General features: G+C 41.7%; 1 protein-coding gene across 13 annotated transcripts in view; it reads left to right on the top strand.

Moving 5' to 3' along the window:
* The window catches only part of LOC149181305 (uncharacterized), a 150,674-nt gene that overhangs the window by 19,161 nt on the left and 109,554 nt on the right, over window positions 1–21,959 (top strand). For 2 of the 13 annotated variants that reach the window (XM_089416569.1, XM_089416556.1), the window contains exons 2-3: window positions 11,364–11,438; window positions 11,583–12,502. In XM_089416569.1, coding sequence (XP_089272695.1) covers window positions 12,335–12,502 — 168 coding nt within the window. In that variant the 5' untranslated portion in view covers window positions 11,364–11,438; window positions 11,583–12,334. Of the gene's footprint in view, window positions 1–11,321; window positions 11,469–11,582; window positions 12,503–21,959 lie in introns of all 13 variants that reach the window. The other 11 variants (XM_089416566.1, XM_089416561.1, XM_089416564.1 and 8 more) reach the window with 11 other exon arrangements.

The following is a 21,959-nucleotide window of genomic DNA, read 5'->3' as shown; positions in this document are numbered from 1 at the left end:
CCATATAAAGATAAAGTGGTACCTAATACTTGGAGCTGTAGTGGAACATGGATTCTTTGAAAAATGAGTTCCACGCAAGAATATCGCAATATACAACGATGGTTACCAACACGTGCTCAAATGGCTCACTGAAGAGCTTCCTCAACCAATTGGCTTCATAATAAGCCATACTTGCTGCTATATACATTCAACCTCAATAGTGCTTCCAGAGCAATCGAATCAAGAGATATAGCACTAGATGTGCTCTTTCCATCCATCACACTGTCAACTGAGCCAATATCAAAATATTCATGGAATCTTAGATTCCCACAGTGTACCTCAGATTATAGATAATAGAATCACAGAAATATCTCAATAAGCAGCTATCCAATATATGAGGCTCATCCATAGATCGACTCAGAGTCTTCATAGCAAGGCATATCACTGATAGGGTGTTTATCAAGAATACTAAGGATCCCACAAGATATACATATGCAAACTAACAACTTCTCCATCTCATTAGACCTTTAAGTGCAGAGAATAGTGCATCAAGGCTAGGTATTTGTAATGTTCCAAACTAGGAAAAATAGTGCTATGCAAAGCAAATAATAAAAACAACACCATAAAATTGAAACATTTAGTTCACACCCATAAAAAGTCTAGGAATAACTAACAACTGAGCCATTTTATTATAATCTAGGAGAAAAGTACAATAATGTAGAAGTGGTGCACCTGGGCTTGCCTCAATGGCAAGCGTGGTCAAACCTAGGTGGTAATATGTTAAGCCCAGATGGCACAAATAATTGCTGCAATGATGCCCTGCGCTGCCCTTGTGAAACTGTGTTGTCTGCTGCAAAGATGTTGCTGGAAACCCCACCTTCGGTGCTCAGAAAATTACAGGAAATTAACCCCGGCCTCTCCACCAAATACCCAGAATAACCCACGAAAGAATTGGCCAAATGTTGACATCAAAATTTTGGCCCAATTTCCTCTTAGCTCCTCCAGTTGCTGGCTGAGCTGGGACCCCTGTTTGACCCCTTAGATCTACCCAGAAAATTCTATAAAACTAGGAGTGTGATCCTTGCCTGAAACCCAGAAAAACCCAGAAAGGGTTTCCCTTGGTTTCAACCTTCAAAAATTGACCCTTCACAACTTGGCCCTCCTTCAATTTCGAATTCAGCCGCTGTGACTGATCCTATCAATCTTTGCTCTCCCAACTCCAACAATCCTCCTCAAATGGCCCTCCAAATGATCTCTTAGCCTCCCAGCTCCAAACTCCCTCGAATGGTGTTGCCCCAAAGAGTTTCACTCCAATGACTGTGCAGTCAAGGAGGAGATGACGTAGTCTTTCTTGTGATGAAATGAGAGCCGCGTGTAGGATGGCCCTCTTGTCTGCATCTGCCCTCTATACTCCTGAAAATGATGATAGATGCTCTTGACTCCCCAACTTCCCGGAGCACCTCACCCTGTGACTCTGCAATCCTTGCGCTATTGTTACTCCCCCTGCTGCCGGTACTCGACTTGCAGCGGTTGTAACTTGTTTCCCTGATACTGCTACGAATTGAGATGAAGAAGAACTCCCTTCTAGGGCTGGCAGTCGAAGTCCACCGAAGCAAGGGTTGAGATCTTCGCTCGGAGACACTTGTGTGCTAAACAACACAATAACCTGGCTAAGTAGCTCGAGCAACTAAGATTGAGTTCAATATGTCAAAAGATACCAAATGAGGCTGAGCCTCCTCTATTTATAATTCGTGGGCCTCTTTTCCCATGTGGGCCCCCTCCAACTAGCAATTCGACTTTCCCTCCTTAATCATTCGAACTTCCCTCTAAGGCGGTGCGTATTTCCTCATGTGGGTGGCCCCCATGCTATGCCAACAAAATATTTCGGCCCCTTTTTCCTTCCCAAGTCTTTTCCAAAAATCACATGGGTCCCACGGCCTCCAAAATTGTCCAAATTGTAGAATAAATAAACCTATAACAATTTAATTTTGGAAGGGACATTATAGTCCTCCCCTCCCAAATGTTGCTTGTCCCCAAGCAACTTCAACACCGAATGCTCACATATGTGTTCACCCTCCCAGGTGGCATGCTCATTCGGTAAGTTCCGCCAATGCACCAAAAATCGCTTGTCCTCCAGTAAAGCTTGAACAAGTGCCTCCTTTGTCTGCTGATTACCCCTATCAACATCAGTAATACTGTGGTCCCAAATGTGCCGCTCAGTCATCCTAGGTCCCTGCATTGTCCTGACATGAAAGAATCCCTCAATACCAGGATCCTAATCCATCCTGTCCCACCTGAAGCTCCCCTTGCTCCACTCACTATCCTGTTCGGTATAAATACCAGAAGTCCCCCATACCATCGATGACTCGCTAAAGCCCAAAGGAAGACCTGAGTGACTTCACCTTGTTGTAGCCGACTGACCCCTAATGGTCACCGAGCTGTCTAGTACTGTGATGTCTGGGTCCCATGCTAGCCACAAAAGGGTGCCACCTTGTTGTCACTGCACCACTTTGGCTCTAGCTAACTACCCATCGTGCGTACACTGTATCCTCCTCTCCTGGAACTCGATGGTGGAATACTGATAGAGGTGAGACACATCCTACCCTAACATCTCCATGACGCCAAAGTCTACCCATCTAAATCTAACTCCGAACCGGTGCAGCCACAAAGAAAGCATGCCCTACCATCTGATGAAGGCCACTGTGTACCCCCATGTGCCAATCTCAGAGTGGACTAGGCCACTCTTTGCCATGGCTCTGACCATCACGAGATAGAGTGATCTATCAATCAACTAAATCCCTGCATCCCTTAGTTGGACCTGCTGCAATATAGCTCTGACAATTGCAGGAATCCATCCATGCCTCATCTCTAGTCCCTACTTGTGATCAATATATAGGCTCCATATATTGTGGGCTAATTTGATGCATGCTATTCTGCCCTGTGCCTACCACTGTGTAGTACCGATGATCGCTGGAAGCCATGTGTGCCAAATAGCTACCCCCTGAATGCAACCAAAAAATGGGTATCCGATACTCGTAATCAACTCAGAGTATGTGGATCCCTCTTGTCCCTGCCAACAATCTCCCCTAGGTTTGCCATCCACCCTCTCGATAATGTGCCAATATAAGGTTTGGAGCCCGGACACATACTGGGAAGCTACCTCAGTTGTACCTGGTATCCTCTGCTCATGCTTGGTCCCGACATGCCTTGAGAAAAGAGTGACACATGTCTCCCTCGTAACTAGCTCCCTAGGTGTAGGCTCGGTGATGAACGATATGCCACCCATGCAGATGATCACCTCATCACCCAACTTGTGGCTGTCAACTGATGCACCAACCTAATGCCACTGCTGAAAAGTCTCCCCCCTAGTGCGCTGAGTGTCACCCAAATATGTGAGCTCCTCGTCCCCCATTGCTCATGCCTAGAGTGCAGAAAGTCGACAGCAAAATCGACTGCGCCCGAGAGGGATGTAGAAGAGGGTCAAGCGTGTGAGTCTCGGCGGATACCATCAAGTATCACTTATCTGTGTCCTCATCGATCTTGGTTGAACTATGCCCAAAGGTATGCCCAGTGTTTCCTTCCAAGGGTCTCCTTGGAGACGACACTCCCAGACCTTGTTGTGCGGTACTATACACCCCTACATACCACTAATCATCCCAATACTCTTGGACATGCCACTGTACACTGCAGCCTACCCCTGTACATCACTGGATATCCTCGACTACGACTATGCCATCCTACATTGGCTTGTGTCCCTCCTGTGTCATTGTACCTGTCACTCCCCACATGTACTCCATGCAATGTGAGGCACTCCCACTCCACAACGCAATCCAACATACTACGACACCTCCATGCCCATTTGCAGACCACTACTCCATGCTAGATGCTCCTACCCCTCCCTGAATGAGATGGCCTAAAGCTGTGTCCATATGCGTCGGCTCGCATCCAACTTGTATCATCACCTCCACTGTCGCATCACCATGCTCTCCGATGAGGGGACCTCCCCTCCAAGTCCTCCCTAAGGGACCCAAGAAGTGAATCTCCTCAGGTGTTAGCAGCGATGCCACCACTGCTTTTCTCTTCTGTGTCCCACACAAATGCGAAGAATCCCTAGCTCCATACAAGGCATCATCTGGTGGCCTGCCAATGCCACCTCCTCCGACAAAATCCTGCTAGAGTACGCTGATCACCCAGTATTTTGTGTACAAATGCCATACCAAGACAACCAAAAGAGTTTGTACATAAACTGGTTGGTCACTGGTGCTGACTGGGACTCCCCTAGTGAATGTGCATGCTCAACTGCTAGGTCAACTATACCATCCAGGTTGTAGTCAATCGACATACCTGGGAAATGATAGGTAGTCCCACCGGGAACCCAATGCCCGTTTGCGTTGCCAATATCCCCATTTCCTGGAAGCTCCTGCTGAGCTACACCCAAGTCCACCACCCTCTCCATAACCCACTCCACAAGGTACCAACTCGGAATCTCTCACCATCCAACCCCAAGAGGGATCGAATGCATGAACTCCTACACATAGAACAATCCTAGCATGCGGGTGCTGCACCTTGTGCAACTCAGGTTGTCTCATCTCGCTATCGTGGTCAATACATGAAATCTGAATAGGTAGCTCTGTCTCTCTCTGTCCAATGGGCCAAGGTAACCTAACAGTGCTGCCAACCCTGTCTATGTATGCCCGAAGAGCGCTGCTCTCACGCCCTAATGTGCACTCTTGCTGCACCACTAGGGAATCCAATCACTCCCCAACGTGAGTCAATTTGGTCATGGACTTGGCACAAATCGTTCTCATGCCCTCCAACTCCTCGTTTTGCTGCAGAATAGCCTCACGCACTAATGCGATCTTCCTTTGTAATGCTAGAAGGTCGGCCTGAAATTGGTGGAACTGTTGTGGGCATCTATCACTTGTAAACTCAGTCACAACTCCAAATACCTCAGCAACTGTTGGCATCTCGTCCATGGGTGGCACCCCCTCAACAGATGGCTCTATGTCTATAGGGTCTATCCTCTCCACCAAGGTGTCAACTGGGGCTATCAAAGAGGTCTCTAATAAAGGTGACTCCTACACCACACTGGGTATATTGATGTGCTCCTCACCATCTTGTGGGCTCTTAGCATCATGCTCAACCTCCTCCTCAGACTCCTGATATCTAAAGCCAGGTCTCCACCAGCAAAAGCGCTCCTTGGTCTCACCCTCTAACCGCCTCTGTCCTGCCTACTCCTTTTTAGGAGATTTGGTGCCTAATCTGGCCTGCTTTCCCCACATGATGTAGATGGCTGCACCCCCACGGCCTGCTCATCTCTAACGTCTCTGTTGTAAGGGTGAGGATGGGTTTGGTTTGTCACCCTCCTCAACTGGGCCAACCTCTCATTGTCCCAATGAATTCTACCCCAAAATTTTTGCATATTAGATTTCCCTTAAGCCATGGGTTTGTCTTTGGTTTCACCCATCATTATGCACTTATACCCAAAGCTTCCATGATCTTCTGGCTAATTTCCCACAACTAGGCCAAGATCATGCTCTGATACTACTGTAATGTTCCAAACTAGGAAAAATAGTGCTATGTAAAGCAAATAATAAAAACAACACCATAAAATTGAAACATTCAGTGCACACCCATAAAAAGTCCAGGAATAACCAACAGCTGAGCCATTTTATTATAATCTGGGAGAAAAGTACAATAATGTGGAAGTGGTGCACCTGGGCTTGCCTCAATGGCAAGCATGATCAAGCCCAGGTGGTAATATGTCAAGCTTAGATGGCATAAATAACTGTTGCAATGATGCCCTGCACTGCCCTTGTGAAACTGTGCTGTTTGTTGCAAAGATGTTGCTGGAAACCTCACCTCCGATGCTCAGAAAATTATGGGAAATTAACCTCGGCCTCTCCACCAAATACCCAGAATAATCCACAAAGGAATTGGCCAAATGTTGACCTCAGAATTTTGGCCCAAGTTCCCCTTAGCTCTTCTAGTTGCTAGCTGAGTTGGGACCCCTGTTTGACCCCTTATATCTGCAAAAAAATTCTATAAAATTAGGAGTGTGATCTTTGCCCAAAACCCAAAAAATTGAGAAAGGGTTTCCCTTTCCAAATTTCAAAAATTGACCCTTCATAGCTTGGCCCTCCTCCAATTTCGAATTCTATTGCTGTGACTGATCCTGTCAATCTTTGCTCTCCCAACTCCAAAAATCCTCCTCAAATGTCCCTCCAAATGATCTCCCAGCCTCCCAGCTCCAAACTCCCCTGGATGGTGTTGCTCCAAAGATTCTCACTCTAATGATTGTGCAGTCAAGGAGGAGATGACGCAGTGCTGCATGTGATGAAATGAGAGCTGCATGTAGGATGACCCTCTTGGCTGTCGCTGCCCTCTATACTCTTGAAAATGATGAAGAATGCTCCCTTGACTCCCCAACTTCCCGAAGTACCTCACGTTGTGACTGCGCAATCCCTGCATTGTTGTTACTCCCCCTGTTGCTGGTACTTGACTTACAACTGTTGTAAGTCGTCTCCCTGTTGCTGCTACGAATTGAAATGAAGAAGAACTCCATTCTAGGGTTGGCACTCGAAGTCCAATGAAGCAAGGGTTGAGATCTCCGCTCGGAGACACTCGTGTGCTAAACAACATAGTAACTTGACTAAGCAGCTCGAGCAACTAAGATTGAGTTCAATATGTCAAAAGATACCAAATGAAGCTGAGCCTCATTTTTTAATAATTCATGGGCCTCTTTTCCCATGTGGACCCCCTCCAACTAGCAGTTCGACTTTCCCTCCTTAGTCATTCGAACTTCCCTCTAAGGCGGTGTGTATTTCCTCATGTGGGTGGCCCCCATGCTATGCCAACAAAACATTTCGGCCCCTTTTTCCTTCTTAAGTCTTTTCCAAAAATCACATGGGTCCCATGGCCTCCAAAATTGTCGAAATTGTAGAATAAATAAACCTATAACAATTTAATTTCAGAAGGGACATTATAGTCTTCCATCTTGACTTTAAAAGTCAACTCCCTCTTACATTGATAAAAGAGAGGGTCATCAATCAAACATCATCATCTTTACAATCCAATGAACATGGCATGTCCATAACTCCCTTTGAATATAGGGAAAGTGACCTTGCTAAAACATAATCATTGAGCCACCTGTAGCCTGTCCCTTTTCCTTAGGTCCATGTGCCAAAGTCATCAATCATAATCATGTAGCTTCCATGCAGCCTCTCAAGTAACATGGATATATCAAGGCATCGTTAGAGTCATCAAAATCATAATCAACAACCATGACTTGCCTTCATCAATAGACATTGGGCAAGAAGAGTCATCGAGTCATACTGTCGGGGATTCTATAGCTCCCTCTGAAGCCTTGCTTCACGTGATCATCTAGCTTTCAATCATGAGCTTCTCATGCAAGGGATAAGACTTTCCACGAGGCATTTGCAACAACAAACTTCTAGGAAGCTTGCTTAAGATCAGAGAATAAACTCTGAAGAATCATCATGGTCCTTCTTCAACTAGAGTGAAGAAATCCTCCCATGAGATTTTCCCAAGATAGCTGCATTATCATTCATTGGTAGATGACTACAACTAATGCTTTAAATCACCCAATCCATGATGAGGAGGGGTCCTTCGTATCCATGCATCCATATTCATAAGACCATCCTTCATAAGATCTTGGCACAACGCATCAAAGTGCCTAATGACCCAATCAAGATGCCAAAATCATGGTCCTCACAGTTTCCTCTGCTCATCGTGCTTGCCAAGACATAGGATCGGCCATGCACATCCTTCTTTCAATGCTTTGTTCATGAGGCACCTGCAATAGTCATAGACAAGCACTACCAAGCGCAATATGTGATCATAAAAGCAAGAGATACAATCTAGGGTTTTCATACACTAAAGGAGGATGGAATTTAATCATCCTTATCAATCATACCCTAGAATCCATAAACCCTAAAAATCAAAAGAAAAGGTTTCTTATGAGGGAACATAATAGGGTTAGGGTTTCATATGTGAGCTAGGGTTTTCCATGAGCCATCTAGGGTTCTTATTCAAATCAAACCCTCCATCAAAAGACCCTTAAAACAAATAAAAAAATAAATGCATTACAAGTACCTTGAGAGATACCATACCTCTGATTTTATGTTCATACAGGTTGCTACAGGGGTCTGCTCCAAAGTGCCTTGCACTTCTTCTATCTGCCAGACTTTCAAGGGTACTATCATCCTTATCCAAAGGTGCCAACATAAAGGAGCTGCATACTTTTCTTAGATGAACTTCCTTTGCTTCAGCTGCTAGACAAAAATAGGATCACATGGAGGGCTGCCACTAAACCTTCTCAAAATCACATCAGCTGCTAGATAATGAGCAACTTAGTCAACAATATGACATTATGGAGGGCTTTTACTATTCTTCAAAAATCATTTTCAAATTGATGTCTAAAGAGACCATCCCTTCTCATAACTACATCTTGTATTTTCATTGACTTTAGGGCACCTTTTATGAAGGCTTCAAAGACATGAATATATATTCCTTATTGATTTGCAAGTCGGCTTCAATGGAACTGGATTATATATATATAGATATATATATGCGCTTGTAACATTGACAATGACTCAGCCTCTTCTTCTATACACAAAATAGGGTTCCTTGATTTTACCAACATGGATGACATAGGATGCCCAAAGGTTGTCTTTTTAAGGCTACAATTCATACCTTGCAAACATATGCATACAAGATCTCGATTTCCTTAAATTATGGAGGGCCTTAGAACTGTCCTTTATAATGTTGTGCCACTAATTCTAGGACAAGTCCTCCTCAAGATGACTTATAGGATACCACCCTTCTAGCTGTAAATGAAGTCACCTTTTAGGGCCTCATAGTCCAGTGACCACAATGTATCAAAGTCCACACAACTGCCAGATTTTTTTTTCCAGATTAGGGCATTTATCTTTCTTCAGAACAATGAGAATAACAAACTGATAACAAGGATGCACTATCAAGAGCAACAGAAGCAAAATACCCTTCAATTCTAATTGTGCAAAGAAGTCCTCCAGAATTGCTTCAGACAGATGGAAAAAATACCTTGTTTATACTTAGAATCAAGCGTTCAAAGTAATGTACAAAGATGCCATGAATTGATCCACATTAAATTCCTCTGCATAGATGGGGAACATAATGACTCGTACTGAAGGCTGCTGTGGCTCAATTACAAATGCTTTCACTTTGAAGAATAATGATGCCTTGAATTACCACAGTCCTCCTAGAGGGCTGAAGTCTTGTCAAAAGGAGCCGCACTAGTCTCAAGCGTTTGCAACCTTGATGCATGCCATAAACCATAGAATATTGCGAATACTCTGCCTAGATTACTGCCCTACCACTAGGCTGAGAATCCTCCACTGGTGGCCAATCAAAGGTTCAGATCCCACAGCCAGCACAGCCTTAAGCCCAACAAAAATGACAAAATCGTGCCACAGATGATCTTGGCTGAGGCCGAGTAACCTCAAACAGTCTGCTCCTTCAGCGAGTGACCTAAACAGAAAACAAGAGAAAAAAATTCCAATCTTCCACAGTAGATTCACTGCTACACAGGGACGCAATACCTTAGAAATTAATTCGCAGAAGAGTGCGTCAGATCAACACATTCTTAAAAAAAAACTCTTCATAGACTTCTTATCATGATAGGTAGCTTAGCTGTTGAAGGAGGACTTTAGCATCTTCAGATTTGATTAATGGCCTTCATGAGCTATTTAGCCCAACTCTTGCACATACCCAAACTTGCATTATTTTTTGAGACCTCTCATGTTTTCTAGGGCTTTTAACAAGATACTTCAAATCCATTAGCAGTCCATTGCTTTATCTCGACTTCAGGGAAACCAGAAGTATTCTCTCATAATATTGGATTCTATTGGGGCTTTAGGGGTTTGTTGAGTCATATAAGTCTATGTCACGAGGTTCATCGAACTTCAACCTCGAGGTTTGAAATTTGGTGAACCTAATTTTTTTTTGAGGTTCGTTGAACCCATTGAACCTCATAGCCATTGACCAAGTCCATAGTTCAAAACTCATAACCTTATGTCACAACTCAAACTTGTAATCTATTCTTGTAGTTTCCAAGTCCATGATAACATCTTTTGTTTCTTACTATTCTATGTTGAATGTAATTTTAAAGATAATATATGTATATGTATGTATATATATATATAGACAAATGTAATGGTGAACCTCATAAAAAAAAACGAACTTGAACTGAACTTAATCATTGCTGAACTTGAACTTGAATCTGAACCATGCGACTTAGACATAAGTCAATATAATGGCTGACTAAGATCGTTGTTGTGGTTGGCCTTTTTTAGATACTCACAATTCAAGTTGTCACGTGTGTATGCCTATCGTCCATGATCTAGGTATAGGATTGGGCAACCACAAGTGGATAATGGATCATAGTGTCAAATGAGCATAAACTTGAGGAAGTCTTATTGCTCGGTATTCTCTAATTAAGGACGAAGCTTCTAAGGAGGGAGGAAATGTTATGCCCATGACACAACATACAATATGCATGTCTTGTAATATTTCTCTTATAATGGATTCTATAATTCCCTCGGAATTAGTTGAGCCATATAACTCAATATAATGGGTCAACCAAGGTCATCTTATATGTTTGGCCATTTTATTAGATGCCTCTCAAAATCAATTTGCTATGTGTAGGCATATAAGCCATGACCCAAGTCTAGGAAGAGGTTTTGTTAAATTATTACGATGAACGGATGACTTTTTCTCAATTTAAATCCATCCCTCACACCAGTATTACTGACATTGTTGAAAGTTTTGGTGTCATGTGTTGTGAATTCTTTTGTTTTGTGATCGTTTTATGTGATGTCCATAATAATTGTAAAGCTTAATATTACAATGACATATCTCTATGTTGATATTTCAACCCTTTTTATTTTTGTTCTGTTTCATGGACAAGGCTATGTGTCTTCCATTTGGATGGCAGAGTGCCCTCATTTATCTTTCCAGGGAAGGCAGTGTGTAGCCCATCACCTGGAAGAAGTGTGCTTCCCTTCTTGAATATATTTGTGTAATTTATGATTCTTTGTGCTATTTTATAAACATTGTGGATATTTCCTTAATTTTTGTCCTATTCTCTGTTATAAATGGGGTTTATTCTACTATATTCTTTGTTCTTGCATATTTGCAGCACTATGCTTTACTTGTGCAATGAAATAACTCTTTCACATTGATTAGTTGGCAAACAGATTATACTCTTTCATGTCTAGTCTACAAAAATATATCCTTGATATTATTGTTTGAGCTGATAAATGACATGATCCTGTGATCAGTTATATCATCTAATGGAGTTGACCCCGTCTGTGAGATATCAGGAATTTAGGATGGAACAAGTGTGAGTTTCCTTTGTAGAAGGCACTGCTCCAAATGACAATGTGAGCTTAAGACAAGTACATGACTAAACTAAAACACTAACTTGGGTAGTCCTCTTTTGCTTATATTAGTTTTTGAAGCTTGTGACAGGCATGCTTGGCATTTTCTTTTTGATCATCATTGGATTATTCACATTAGTGTGATTATTTTTATGAAAACAGGTATTCGAGGTCCTTTGGTTCTTTTTCCAGTGATCAATACCTGAAAACTAGATTCATTTTGTTGTAACTCGACATCTTCTGAGAAACTGCTTACTGCTGGTGAGATGAAGATATTATTAGAGAACATCAGTCATGATTTTCTATCTGGGTTTTCTAGTTGAAAATTTATAGCAGCATGGATCTTGATTTTGTTCACAGTGGGTGGCTTCTGTTAGTGAATGGTGATCCTTGAATTAGTCAGTGATGGAAGCTATGAAAGTTGACTTAGGGCAGGATGAAATTTGCATATCGAGAGTCGAGACAGAGATTACTAGCAGTCCAATCTAATTATGTTCACGGAGTTTCACAAAATTGGTCTGTTTCACAGTGTATTTATAAGGCTTACTGAATTAAGAGGTCAGATGAAACTTCTTGAAGCAATTTTTTTGGTGGGTGTATTGGACACTTTTGTTGGATCCTTGTGTATGCTAGCCTATGATAGAATGTTGGACAAATATGCCGTCAAATGCAGAATTTAAAGTAATGATTAGAATGATCTCCTCACTGTTTTATGCGAAATTTCAAAGAGATTAACTGAATTGGGAAGATGTCAAAGCGCTTTTTCATGCAATGTACATTGTAAAGCAGGTTATATAGACTGGATTAAGTTTTATGTTTAATCTCAGGGTATGTTTGGAGCCTTGGTTGGTTGCAATGCTTGTGGTACAAGTGTGATCAGATTTTAGCACAAGGTTTTCTGACAGAGAAGAATCATGGACCAAGAAACTGAGAAAAAATATCCAGCATCATCATCTGATTACAAATTGTACGAGGAGGTTGGTCAAGGTGTTAGTGCAACTGTATACCGGGCACTTTGTGTACCATTCAATGAGATTGTTGCTGTCAAAGTTTTGGACCTGGAGAAGTGCAATAGCAATCTGGTATGTCTTCTGCCATCTTTTTTCTTTCTTGTCTAGAATTAACAAAGATGCTGCATTTCTGAAGATTGTGAAATACATGGAAGGTATTTTATATTCATGTAGTCTGCAATCAAACATATGCCTTGCTTATATTTTTCAATTTTCTGTCATTGCTTTGGACCTTGAACTGTTGAATGTCATGAAACCAATGTTGTTGGAATATCTGAGAATTCTGATGCATGTCTTAGAAACAGATTTTTAAAGGATTTGTTCAATTCTTGAAGTGTAAAATATAAATAAATTATGAAATTATGCACACAGTGATAGCAGAAAAAATTGTTAATTATCCTACTTATTATAGGTATAGTAAACATATGAAATTGAACAAATACACACAATATACAACTGATCAAATGCATACACACTACAGAATTGAAGAAATACACACTGATACATGTGATGTGTGTACGATCAATGTAAGGAAAAGATCCATATCTCTCAGGGTCCGATTACTAGATTTTATTTGAATGCTAGCTCTATTTCACTAAAACTCTAGAAAGTTAAGAAGATGGAAATTTATCTGATGAAGATCAGTTTGTTAAATCATTTTATCTACAAGCTAAAAAGCAGCAAAAGTTAACTCATGATTTGTCATTCATGACATGAAGTCTTCCATGTTAAGTTGTTCATTAATGTACTTCTGTTTCCTGCAAAATGTGCACCTAGGCCAGCCTGCTACAAATGAAATTGGAGGCATGATTGTGCTGTTTTTTGTGTATTAACTTGCATGTGGCCATGGCAGTTGCATGTGTAATTAATTAAATGTGTATCAATCACATCCTCTTGTATGTTGCAGTGGACAACATAATCATTGATTAGAATTCAGTGCAATGAAGTTAAACTAAGTCATTCATGAGATGAAGTCTTCCATGTTAAGTTGCTCATTAATGTACTTCTGTTGCCTGCAAAATGTGCACCTAGGCCAGCCTGTTACAAGTGAAATTGGAGACATGATTGTCCTGTTTTTTGTGTATTAACTTGCATGTGGCCATGGGAAGTTGCATTGTAGTCAATTAAATGTTTTTCAATCACACCCTCTTGTATGTTGCAGTGGACAACATAATCATTGATTAGAATTTAGTGCAATGAAGTTAAACTCCTTGAGGTCAGCATAGCTAACTGTTTCAGGTTATAGTCAAGTGATTATTTGTTGAAGGTTTATAATAGAGTGGGAAGAAGCATGGATTAAGATAAACAGTTAAACTAGTTGGGTTGTTAGGATCTGCTAATTCTACCTTCAGGTTGTTAAAAGAGAAATCAAAACACTGTGAAAGGGTGTATGGGCTGTGTCTACATTAGGATGAATACATGATGAGGATTTCTGTCTGTCATGTTATAACAACTGATGGGATGAATACATGATGAGGATTTCTGTCTGTCATGTTATAACAACTGATGATATTGATTTAGACTATGTTACCAACCTATCCATTCAAGTTCGTTCAGTAGCTGAGATCAACCATGGCGAGAGAGTTTGTTCTAATTTCTATCTCAGATATTTTTATTGGTCTTTCTGTTTACGTTGTGCTGATATGAATAAATTATGAGATAATACAACACAATATCACAGTCATCCTATTTATTTCGTTATAATCCTAATATATTATTTCTCCTTCCCACTTTGTCTATGAAGGAAGTCTGAGATGGCTATAATGTTAGGTGGCCCTACTTCTATCAGATTTCATCATGTTTGCTATTACATCTCAATTCCCATTCTCAATTGTATTTTTTTTTTCCATGTAACCAAGCACCCACCCTCTAGCTTGTCGGCAAGGTAAGATATTCTTCAGGGCTCAAGGTTGTTCAACAACAAGTCTCAAAGTTATTACAACAATATACTCAATATGAGTTTAACATGTCACTTGTGGGAATTGAAATTGGATGGGGAGGATGACAATTATTCCTCCCACCCACTCAAGCTAAACCCAATTGATGTTCTCGATTGTATTGTATAGTGAAGTACCCATAATTCTGAGACTAATCTGTGTTTGACTATCCTCATTGATCAGCAACATTTTCTTCTGTTGAGTATCCTCCTATGTAGAACTTCCTTCAAATGGCCTACCCACATTTTAAATATTTCTCAACAATGGTAACTTTCAATTAATATGCTCTGCTAATTTTTTTCTTCTAAATTAGACTAATTTTATTAATGTAACAAAAGTATTACAAGGAGGCACCGGCCTCTGCAGAGCAAGTCCCAAATTATGCCATGTTTAACAACAAAATACTGGAAAGAGGCTGCCCACACCGGGGAAACCAGTGCAAATCTATAAGAGTTTGCTGCCCACGCAGGGGTAACAGCTTGTAGTACTAGAGTGGAACGGGTTTTTTGAACAATCATCAAAATTAACAGCTTTGCAAAAAAAAAACATCAAAATAGACCCATAGTATTGGGAGCCGGGAACCCAGAACCTGAAAAACATTGACCAGCTAGGTGTCGTTAGAGGGAGGAGGTTCTTCCACTATCAGACACCTGTACGTCTCCATGTCATCTTCTGCATCCTGTTTATCTCTCGGAGTTTCTTCCATGTTCTTGAAGCAGCCTCGATTGGTGTGTCCTTGAGTTGCTTCTGTGCGTCCCTGAGTTGCTTCGCTGCTTCTGTGCATCCCTGAGCTGTTTCCAGGGGCTTTTTTCTTGCTGGTGGTGTTTCGCGCCTGAGTATTGCGGGCTGGGTCTTCAGAGTTTTGTGGATCCTCTCTAAATGCCACTGAGATAGTTGCTATTAGGCAGGGATGTTCCAGCGTGCAGCGAAATTGAAATAGAGGCAACAGGAGGCTGGGGAGCAACGTCAACAGACTGGACTTGCAGTCTGAGCCGCCCCTGACTGCTGTGAGTGGCTAGGTAGCGTCCAGAGAAATGCACAGTCGAAGGGGAGGATGAGTCACAGGGGGACGAGTTAGAGAGGGGGAGCGATCTTCCTCTGCTACTGCCCCTCCTGCAACGCATTCGATGATGCAAACGAGGCATGCTCACCTAGGCAAAATTGAGCGGTCGAGGACGGGAAGGAGCAGTGCCAAAGAATGAGTGGTCAATGGGAACAAAAGGACTTGTAATCAATGGTTCAGAGCGAGATTCAACACTGAAGAACCAGTCCGTAGGCAGCATAGAAGACTTTGCGAGAAATGTGCACCATTCACCATCTCAATACAGCATAGAACTTGGCAGCGTCTTCCCATTGTCGTGCGCGAGCTCGACTCTGTAGCAGCAGGGAGACAATTGCAGTTCAGAGGAGGCGGAGCCGGGGAAGACGGTTTCAAGAGGCCATCTTGAAAACCAAATTGATGAAGCCTCGACTTGCGCAGTTCAGTAATGTGCCATTAATATCGGCGATGGCTTTTTGTATATGCTTCTGAGTGGAAGTGTGGGTGGCCAGGTGGCCTCGCCACTTGCCAACCCAAGGTCACTGCTTCATACCTGCGTGCCTAAACACTCGCATCCGGGATATGCTATGCTAATTTAACAAGCTTGTTCATCTTCATTACATGATAAGCCAACCTCTTTACATCTTATGTCACTTTACTATGGAGTTGTCACATGAGTAATTTACCTGCTGATTTTCAAAATCTTTTGTAGGTCCAGTGCGCTTCTTTTGCACTTTCTTAAAAGATCTTCACTTTTTGATGGTTGGTTTTATTCCTTGTCACAACAAAGAGCTTCCTAAACACTAGATTTTGTATAATTAAACTGATCTTTATGACATGATGTGTACAATCTTTATCCTTGGGGTCCCTTGACTGGACCGCTTTTATAACAAAACAGATTGTCTTGGTTGTTTATGACGAGATGAACAGCGATGGGTAAGGTGTTCTCGCTCTCTACAGTTCTGTCCTTGCATTGTAAGTCTATTTGATCCTTGAGTTGGGGTTCTCAATTTGTGACCTTCTGGCATTTGTTACATTTAATATTAAATTTTTTTGTAGTATCCTTGGTACATTGACCAGCTTGGGGATTACCTCAAATAGACTTTACAACTTTCCTCATTGCCAAATAGATCTATAGATCCTTGTTATTTCATGCTTAGTCACTATTTTCTGAATGGCAAAACACTTGGCTTTGGACATTGTTGTTCAATGTGTCATTCTTTGTTGCATTTTATATATAGTATTGTTTTCTACTATTTTTATTTTTTATTTTTTGACTTTGAGCTCTTTTCTACAATCTATTAGTAGTGGCACATCCCTATAATGGGATTGTATTCCATGATAATGCTTCCTCCTCTCTATCATGCATGTCTTGTGTTGAAAATGTTCTTGATGGAGGAAGGTGCTTCAAATTTGTTGAAGCTTGTGGTAGCTTTGGAAACTCTTCTGCATAGGCTTGGTGTCTTAGCATGTGGAAGATGATTTATCGCCTCTTTAGGTGCTTGCTTGGTGGAGTAAGTGATGTCTTCTTTCCTAAGTTGAACTTAGGAAAAGTACAATACTTAAAGTCAATTAATTATTGTGGACTATTTAGTCAATTTTCAAGAATAAATAATGAAATTATTTGAGTGACTTAGAAATGAATTCAACCATTGATTTCCTAGATGTTCTACAAGGGAGATTAGGGTTAGGGATTTAGGCTTGATGAAGATTATAAAATAAGCCTAAGGACAAGGAGAAAAAGCGATTTTCCTCTAGAGCGAGTGGCTCTAAGGACAAGGAGAAAAAGCGATTTTCCTCTAGAGTGAGTGGCTCAACTAGATTGTAGTCGTAGAGGAGGAATAGTGTAGGTGGAGAGCATTTCCAGGAGGCTGAATTGCTGGAGTGGGAAGGAGGTCGATTTGTTGGAGAGACCGATTTACTAGGGCTGAAATTCCTGAGGCGTAAAGGCTATTCAAGGGGAAGCCGTAGGGCTGAGTGGCTGGTGAGAGGTGGGTTGAAAATATCTAGGGTGAATTTCTTCAGTTGCTAATTTCCACTGGGCCGAAATTCCTGGGTTTGAATTCTTCTAGTGGGCCGAGTTACATGTTCCAGTTAATGCATATTTCCTTGTAATTTCTATGTGGGTCAAAACCCTAATTTTCTTGAGAATAATTAATGAAGGAGAATTGTTGTGGGTGTTTATTTGTTGTAATGTGTGATTGATCTCTCGATTTTATTTTCGCTGCATATAAATTTTTGGATTTTAAAATACCAATGATTTTATTTTTCAACAATTCAAAATTTGTTTGGTTGATAAAATAAATTGTTGGGAATAGGGGTGGAAGTTGTTGAGAAATCCAATAGGGTGGCAAGTTAATTGATTTCTCTTATTATGACATTATCTTGTGATGTTTCATTATTTTTTTCTTTCTTTCGATTTATCCTTTCTTATCATCAAGACTAATGCTAAAAAACAAATAGAAAAGGACACGAGATTTAGGCACGCATCTAGGGCAAAACCCCTACGCAGGGGAAAACCTAGTCAAGTAATTCTTCCTCCAGTAGATTCAAAACAAAGATTGAGATGACCAAGACCCTCATAATCTAGACTAAAGACTACTTCCATCCATCAAGTCAACCTTGACATATCGTGCTTCAACTTTGTGGCATCTTAATTATGCTTCAGTCCCGTGACAGTTCCAAAGAAGCTTCAATAATTTGGTTCTGTGATATACCAAATGAGCTTCGGTTTGTTTTGCAGTATAGTTTTAGTCGTCGGTCCTATGGAGATAGCCCAAGTTTCGGTCCAGCAATGATGACAAACACTGTAATACATTCATGCCTCGGTCCTGTGGTGACAACTCAAGTTTCGGTCTTGTGGTGGCAGCTTTGACTTCGGTTTGTGGTGGTGGTAGCCCTAAAACATTTCAGTTTGCATTAATGCTTCAACTCCTTGAAACTTTGAATTATTCTTCTCTTCAACTTCACCGAATTACCTCATTGTAATACACCGAACTTTTCACTGAAATTTCCGAACTTGTATCTCTGTAATTCTTGTCGAGCGAAATCTACACTCTTATATATAGTTGTTTCCCACTGTAAATGAGCCGACACGAGTCTATTTAGTGAAGTCGACTTGTTGACTATTGATTTGAAGGCCGACTGCAAGGAGACATGATGGAGGAAGATTTTGATATAACAAAGTAGACTTTGACTTTGATTTACAAATCCTAAAAGCCTACAATGGAGGCTTGACCTATGACAATTGACCCAAGCATGAAACCCATGCTTTAACAAGTCAATTTAATTAATAATAATTTTTTTTTGCTTATCTTTTGATAAATATATTTCTTTATGTTAGGGTTCAACCCTAACCCCCTTATTCATGTAATAGGATCGAGTCATAGTTATAGTTAAGTAAAGAGTCAATAAAGCCCATATTAATAAACCCGCATTTAATGAAGGGACCATAGTTAGTTGCAAATGGGCCATGGTATTAGATAGATGGTAGTAATAAGAACCATGGTATTGCCACATGGTATTGCATGTATGAATCCTATATAAAGGATAAAGACTCCCCTCGAGGAGCATCGTGTCTTATTTTTGTAATTGAGCTCAGCTCTATTGGAGGTTGCCCCCTCGAAGAGGCAAGTGAACATTGCTTTTTGAATAATAAAATGCTCGTTGTTATTTCTCATTGTTCTATGTTCTAGGTATATTTCTTCGCATATTTGGTATTCTGGTATTGTCTTGCAGGTTAAGAGCATAACAAGTGGTATCAGAGCGCTCTCCAGGGCCGGTGGGATTTCTAATTTTTAGCAATTTTTTTTTGGCTAGAGACGTGTTCCAGCATCTTTAAACCACGGGATCTGTCGTTGAGCGCATAAACTTGCAGATTTGGGGAGGCATGCATGCAGGAAATACAAGAGGTGGTCACGCTTGTTTGACTCCCTTGTAACCCTTGTGGGTACCCCTTCGAGTAGTAGCACATTAGATAGAACCGCACACGGACTGTCTTCCAAGTACCCTCTGGGTATATCGGAAGCCCCCTAGCTCCCTTGAAACCTCGCCATAGCTAAATCGTCGGCCATCTTGTTGCTATCGTACACCGAGAACAACACTCGGAGAGATTATTCGCGTGTACGATAGAGTAGTCGGGTTGTATGACTTAAGGGTACGGTTGATCCTCCTTGGTTACTGCCCTGAAAAATTGGGCCAAGTACTACTGTTAGACCTTTATGTATATTGCAATCTGTAGCACCTGACACTCCTGGAGACCATAATTCCCTTCTCTATCTCTGGATCACGCATAATCTTTGCCAGATCAGATCTCGCAGGTGGGGTTTTGTCGCAGCAACAGCAATAAGTTCCGCTGTTCAGATCTATCAGATCAGCCATTTAGATCTATCAGATCCATAAGATCCACAACAACAATTAGTTTCGCCGTTCAGATCTATCAGATCAGCCATTCAGATCCCTCAGATCCATCAAATCCGCCATCCAAATCTAGTAGCAGTAGCAACAATCAGATTCACCATTTAGATCTGACTACTTGTGTGGGTGCCTATACCTAGGCGTGATTTTCGCAGGACTTTGGGCAGCATTGACATTTCTGGGATTCGGCTACTGCAGTATTCCTAAGCAAGAAGTAAAACTCCGAAAAAAAGTCTAAGACCCCCCGGGGCGCTTATTGGTGACTTAGCCCATAAGAATCAGGTCGACGAGCTAGGCAAGGTGGTACCATTCAATTGTTAGTGCCAAAAATTTTGGGCGGTCCCAAATTTCAAGTACATTGGATCAGTGTATGGTACAAACTAGAGCTCAAGCTATGGCCATTGAGAGGATTGACAACCTTGAATCACAATTGCAAGATGTCATATTGCAACGGAAGAACTTAAATGAAACACTCTCTAAGGACAAGGTGGAGGAACATGGGGAGGCATATATTGAGAATGGAAATAGTGAGGGCGAGTCTAGCCAGTCTCTTCACCTCTTTGGCACCCGCTAACAATCCCATCCGCGACCACCCAAGCTGGACATGTATAAATTTGATGGTTCTCACCCGGCAGCATGGATAGCACAAATGGAGCAATATTTCACACTGAATTACATCCTGGATGATGTGACTCAGCTTAGTGTGGGTATCATGTACTTGGACAATGAAAGATGGCAATGGTGGCAACGACATCAACATTGCTATGGAAGGCCCTTGACTTGGCAGACATTCAAAAAAGCTCTTACGAATCACTTTGACCATGAATATGATTTTTTGGGTCATCTCACTAAGCTCCGACAAACAAGAACAATGAACGAATATATTACAGCCTTTGAAGCCTTAGCTTTCTGCACTGGAGGTTTACACGATGAGTTCTACGTGGAATGTTTTGTCAGTGGTCTCAAAGAAGCCATACAAGCCCACGTCCGACTGCACCACCCTAGCTCATGGCTGCATGCTTGCAGGATAGCTCGTGAAGTAGAACATGCGTTAGCGGCCCAGTCCAATCGCCCAAATTTCATCGCCAAGGGTTGCCCCACACAGGCTCAAAGCACTACCCAAACACTCAAGGTTCAAAAGGTGTCACCAGCAGAAATGGCGGAAAGAAGAAAGAAAGGATTGTGTTACTACTGTGATGAGAAATACTCCCTCGGGCATAAATGCAAGGAGCCCAAATTCTTTCAAATTGATGCTACTAATAACAGTTCATCGGAGGAAGCCCCACCACTTGAGGAACCAGAGGAGGAAGAAGAGGACCAGCAGGACAATGTACCTGAAGAACCAATTATCTTGCTGCATGCTTTGGCAGGGATTTCTTCTCCCCAAACTCTCAAAATCAGAGGTTTTATTAAGCATCGCCCAATAGTAGTCTTGATTGATAGTGGCAGTACACATAATTTTATCCATCAAAGAGTCGTAGAAGCAGTGCATTGTTTTGTCTGAGCAGTTTCTAACTTCCAGGTCCAAACTGCTGATGGGGGGATAATGAAATGTGAAGGCCACTGTGAAAATGTCAAACTTCAAATGGGGGATTATCAGTTAAAGACCCACATGTTTGCCATATGGGAGGTTGCGACATTGTCCTAGGCACTGAATGGTTTCACACACTTTGCCCAATCACAATGGATTTCCAGGAGTTATATATGAGCTTTAAGTAGAACAACCACACACATACCCTCCGCGGACTCCAGGCGGGATCTCCCTCTATCATCAGCTCACATCGGATGGAAAAATTGTTAAAAAAGGGCCACCATGGAGTTATAGCCCAATTTAATGCCATCTAGGCCTTCGAACCCAATTCTCTTCATATTCATCCTGAGATGCAATCGATCTTAAACAACCATTTGCCAGTCTTTGACAAGTCTCATGAGCTTCCACCCTTGAGAGGGGAACATGATCATAGCATTACTTTGGTCCCAGGGGCCCAACCACCAAATGTGCGCCCATATAGATATCCGTTTTCCCAAAAGAATGAAATTGAAAAAATAATCAAGGAACTCTTGGAAGCAGGCGTCATTCGTCCCAGCATTAGTCCTTATTCATCGCCGGTGGTCATGGTGCTCAAGAAAGATGGGG

The sequence above is a fragment of the Pinus tabuliformis genome, chromosome 3_2, assembly GCF_031772625.1.
Source record: "Pinus tabuliformis cultivar Carrire ecotype Pingquan chromosome 3_2, CPIR1, whole genome shotgun sequence".
Taxonomy (NCBI): Eukaryota; Viridiplantae; Streptophyta; class Pinopsida; order Pinales; family Pinaceae; genus Pinus; species Pinus tabuliformis.
The sequence above is the reverse complement of the archived record's forward strand: the minus strand, read 5'-3'. Positions and strand labels throughout refer to the sequence as shown.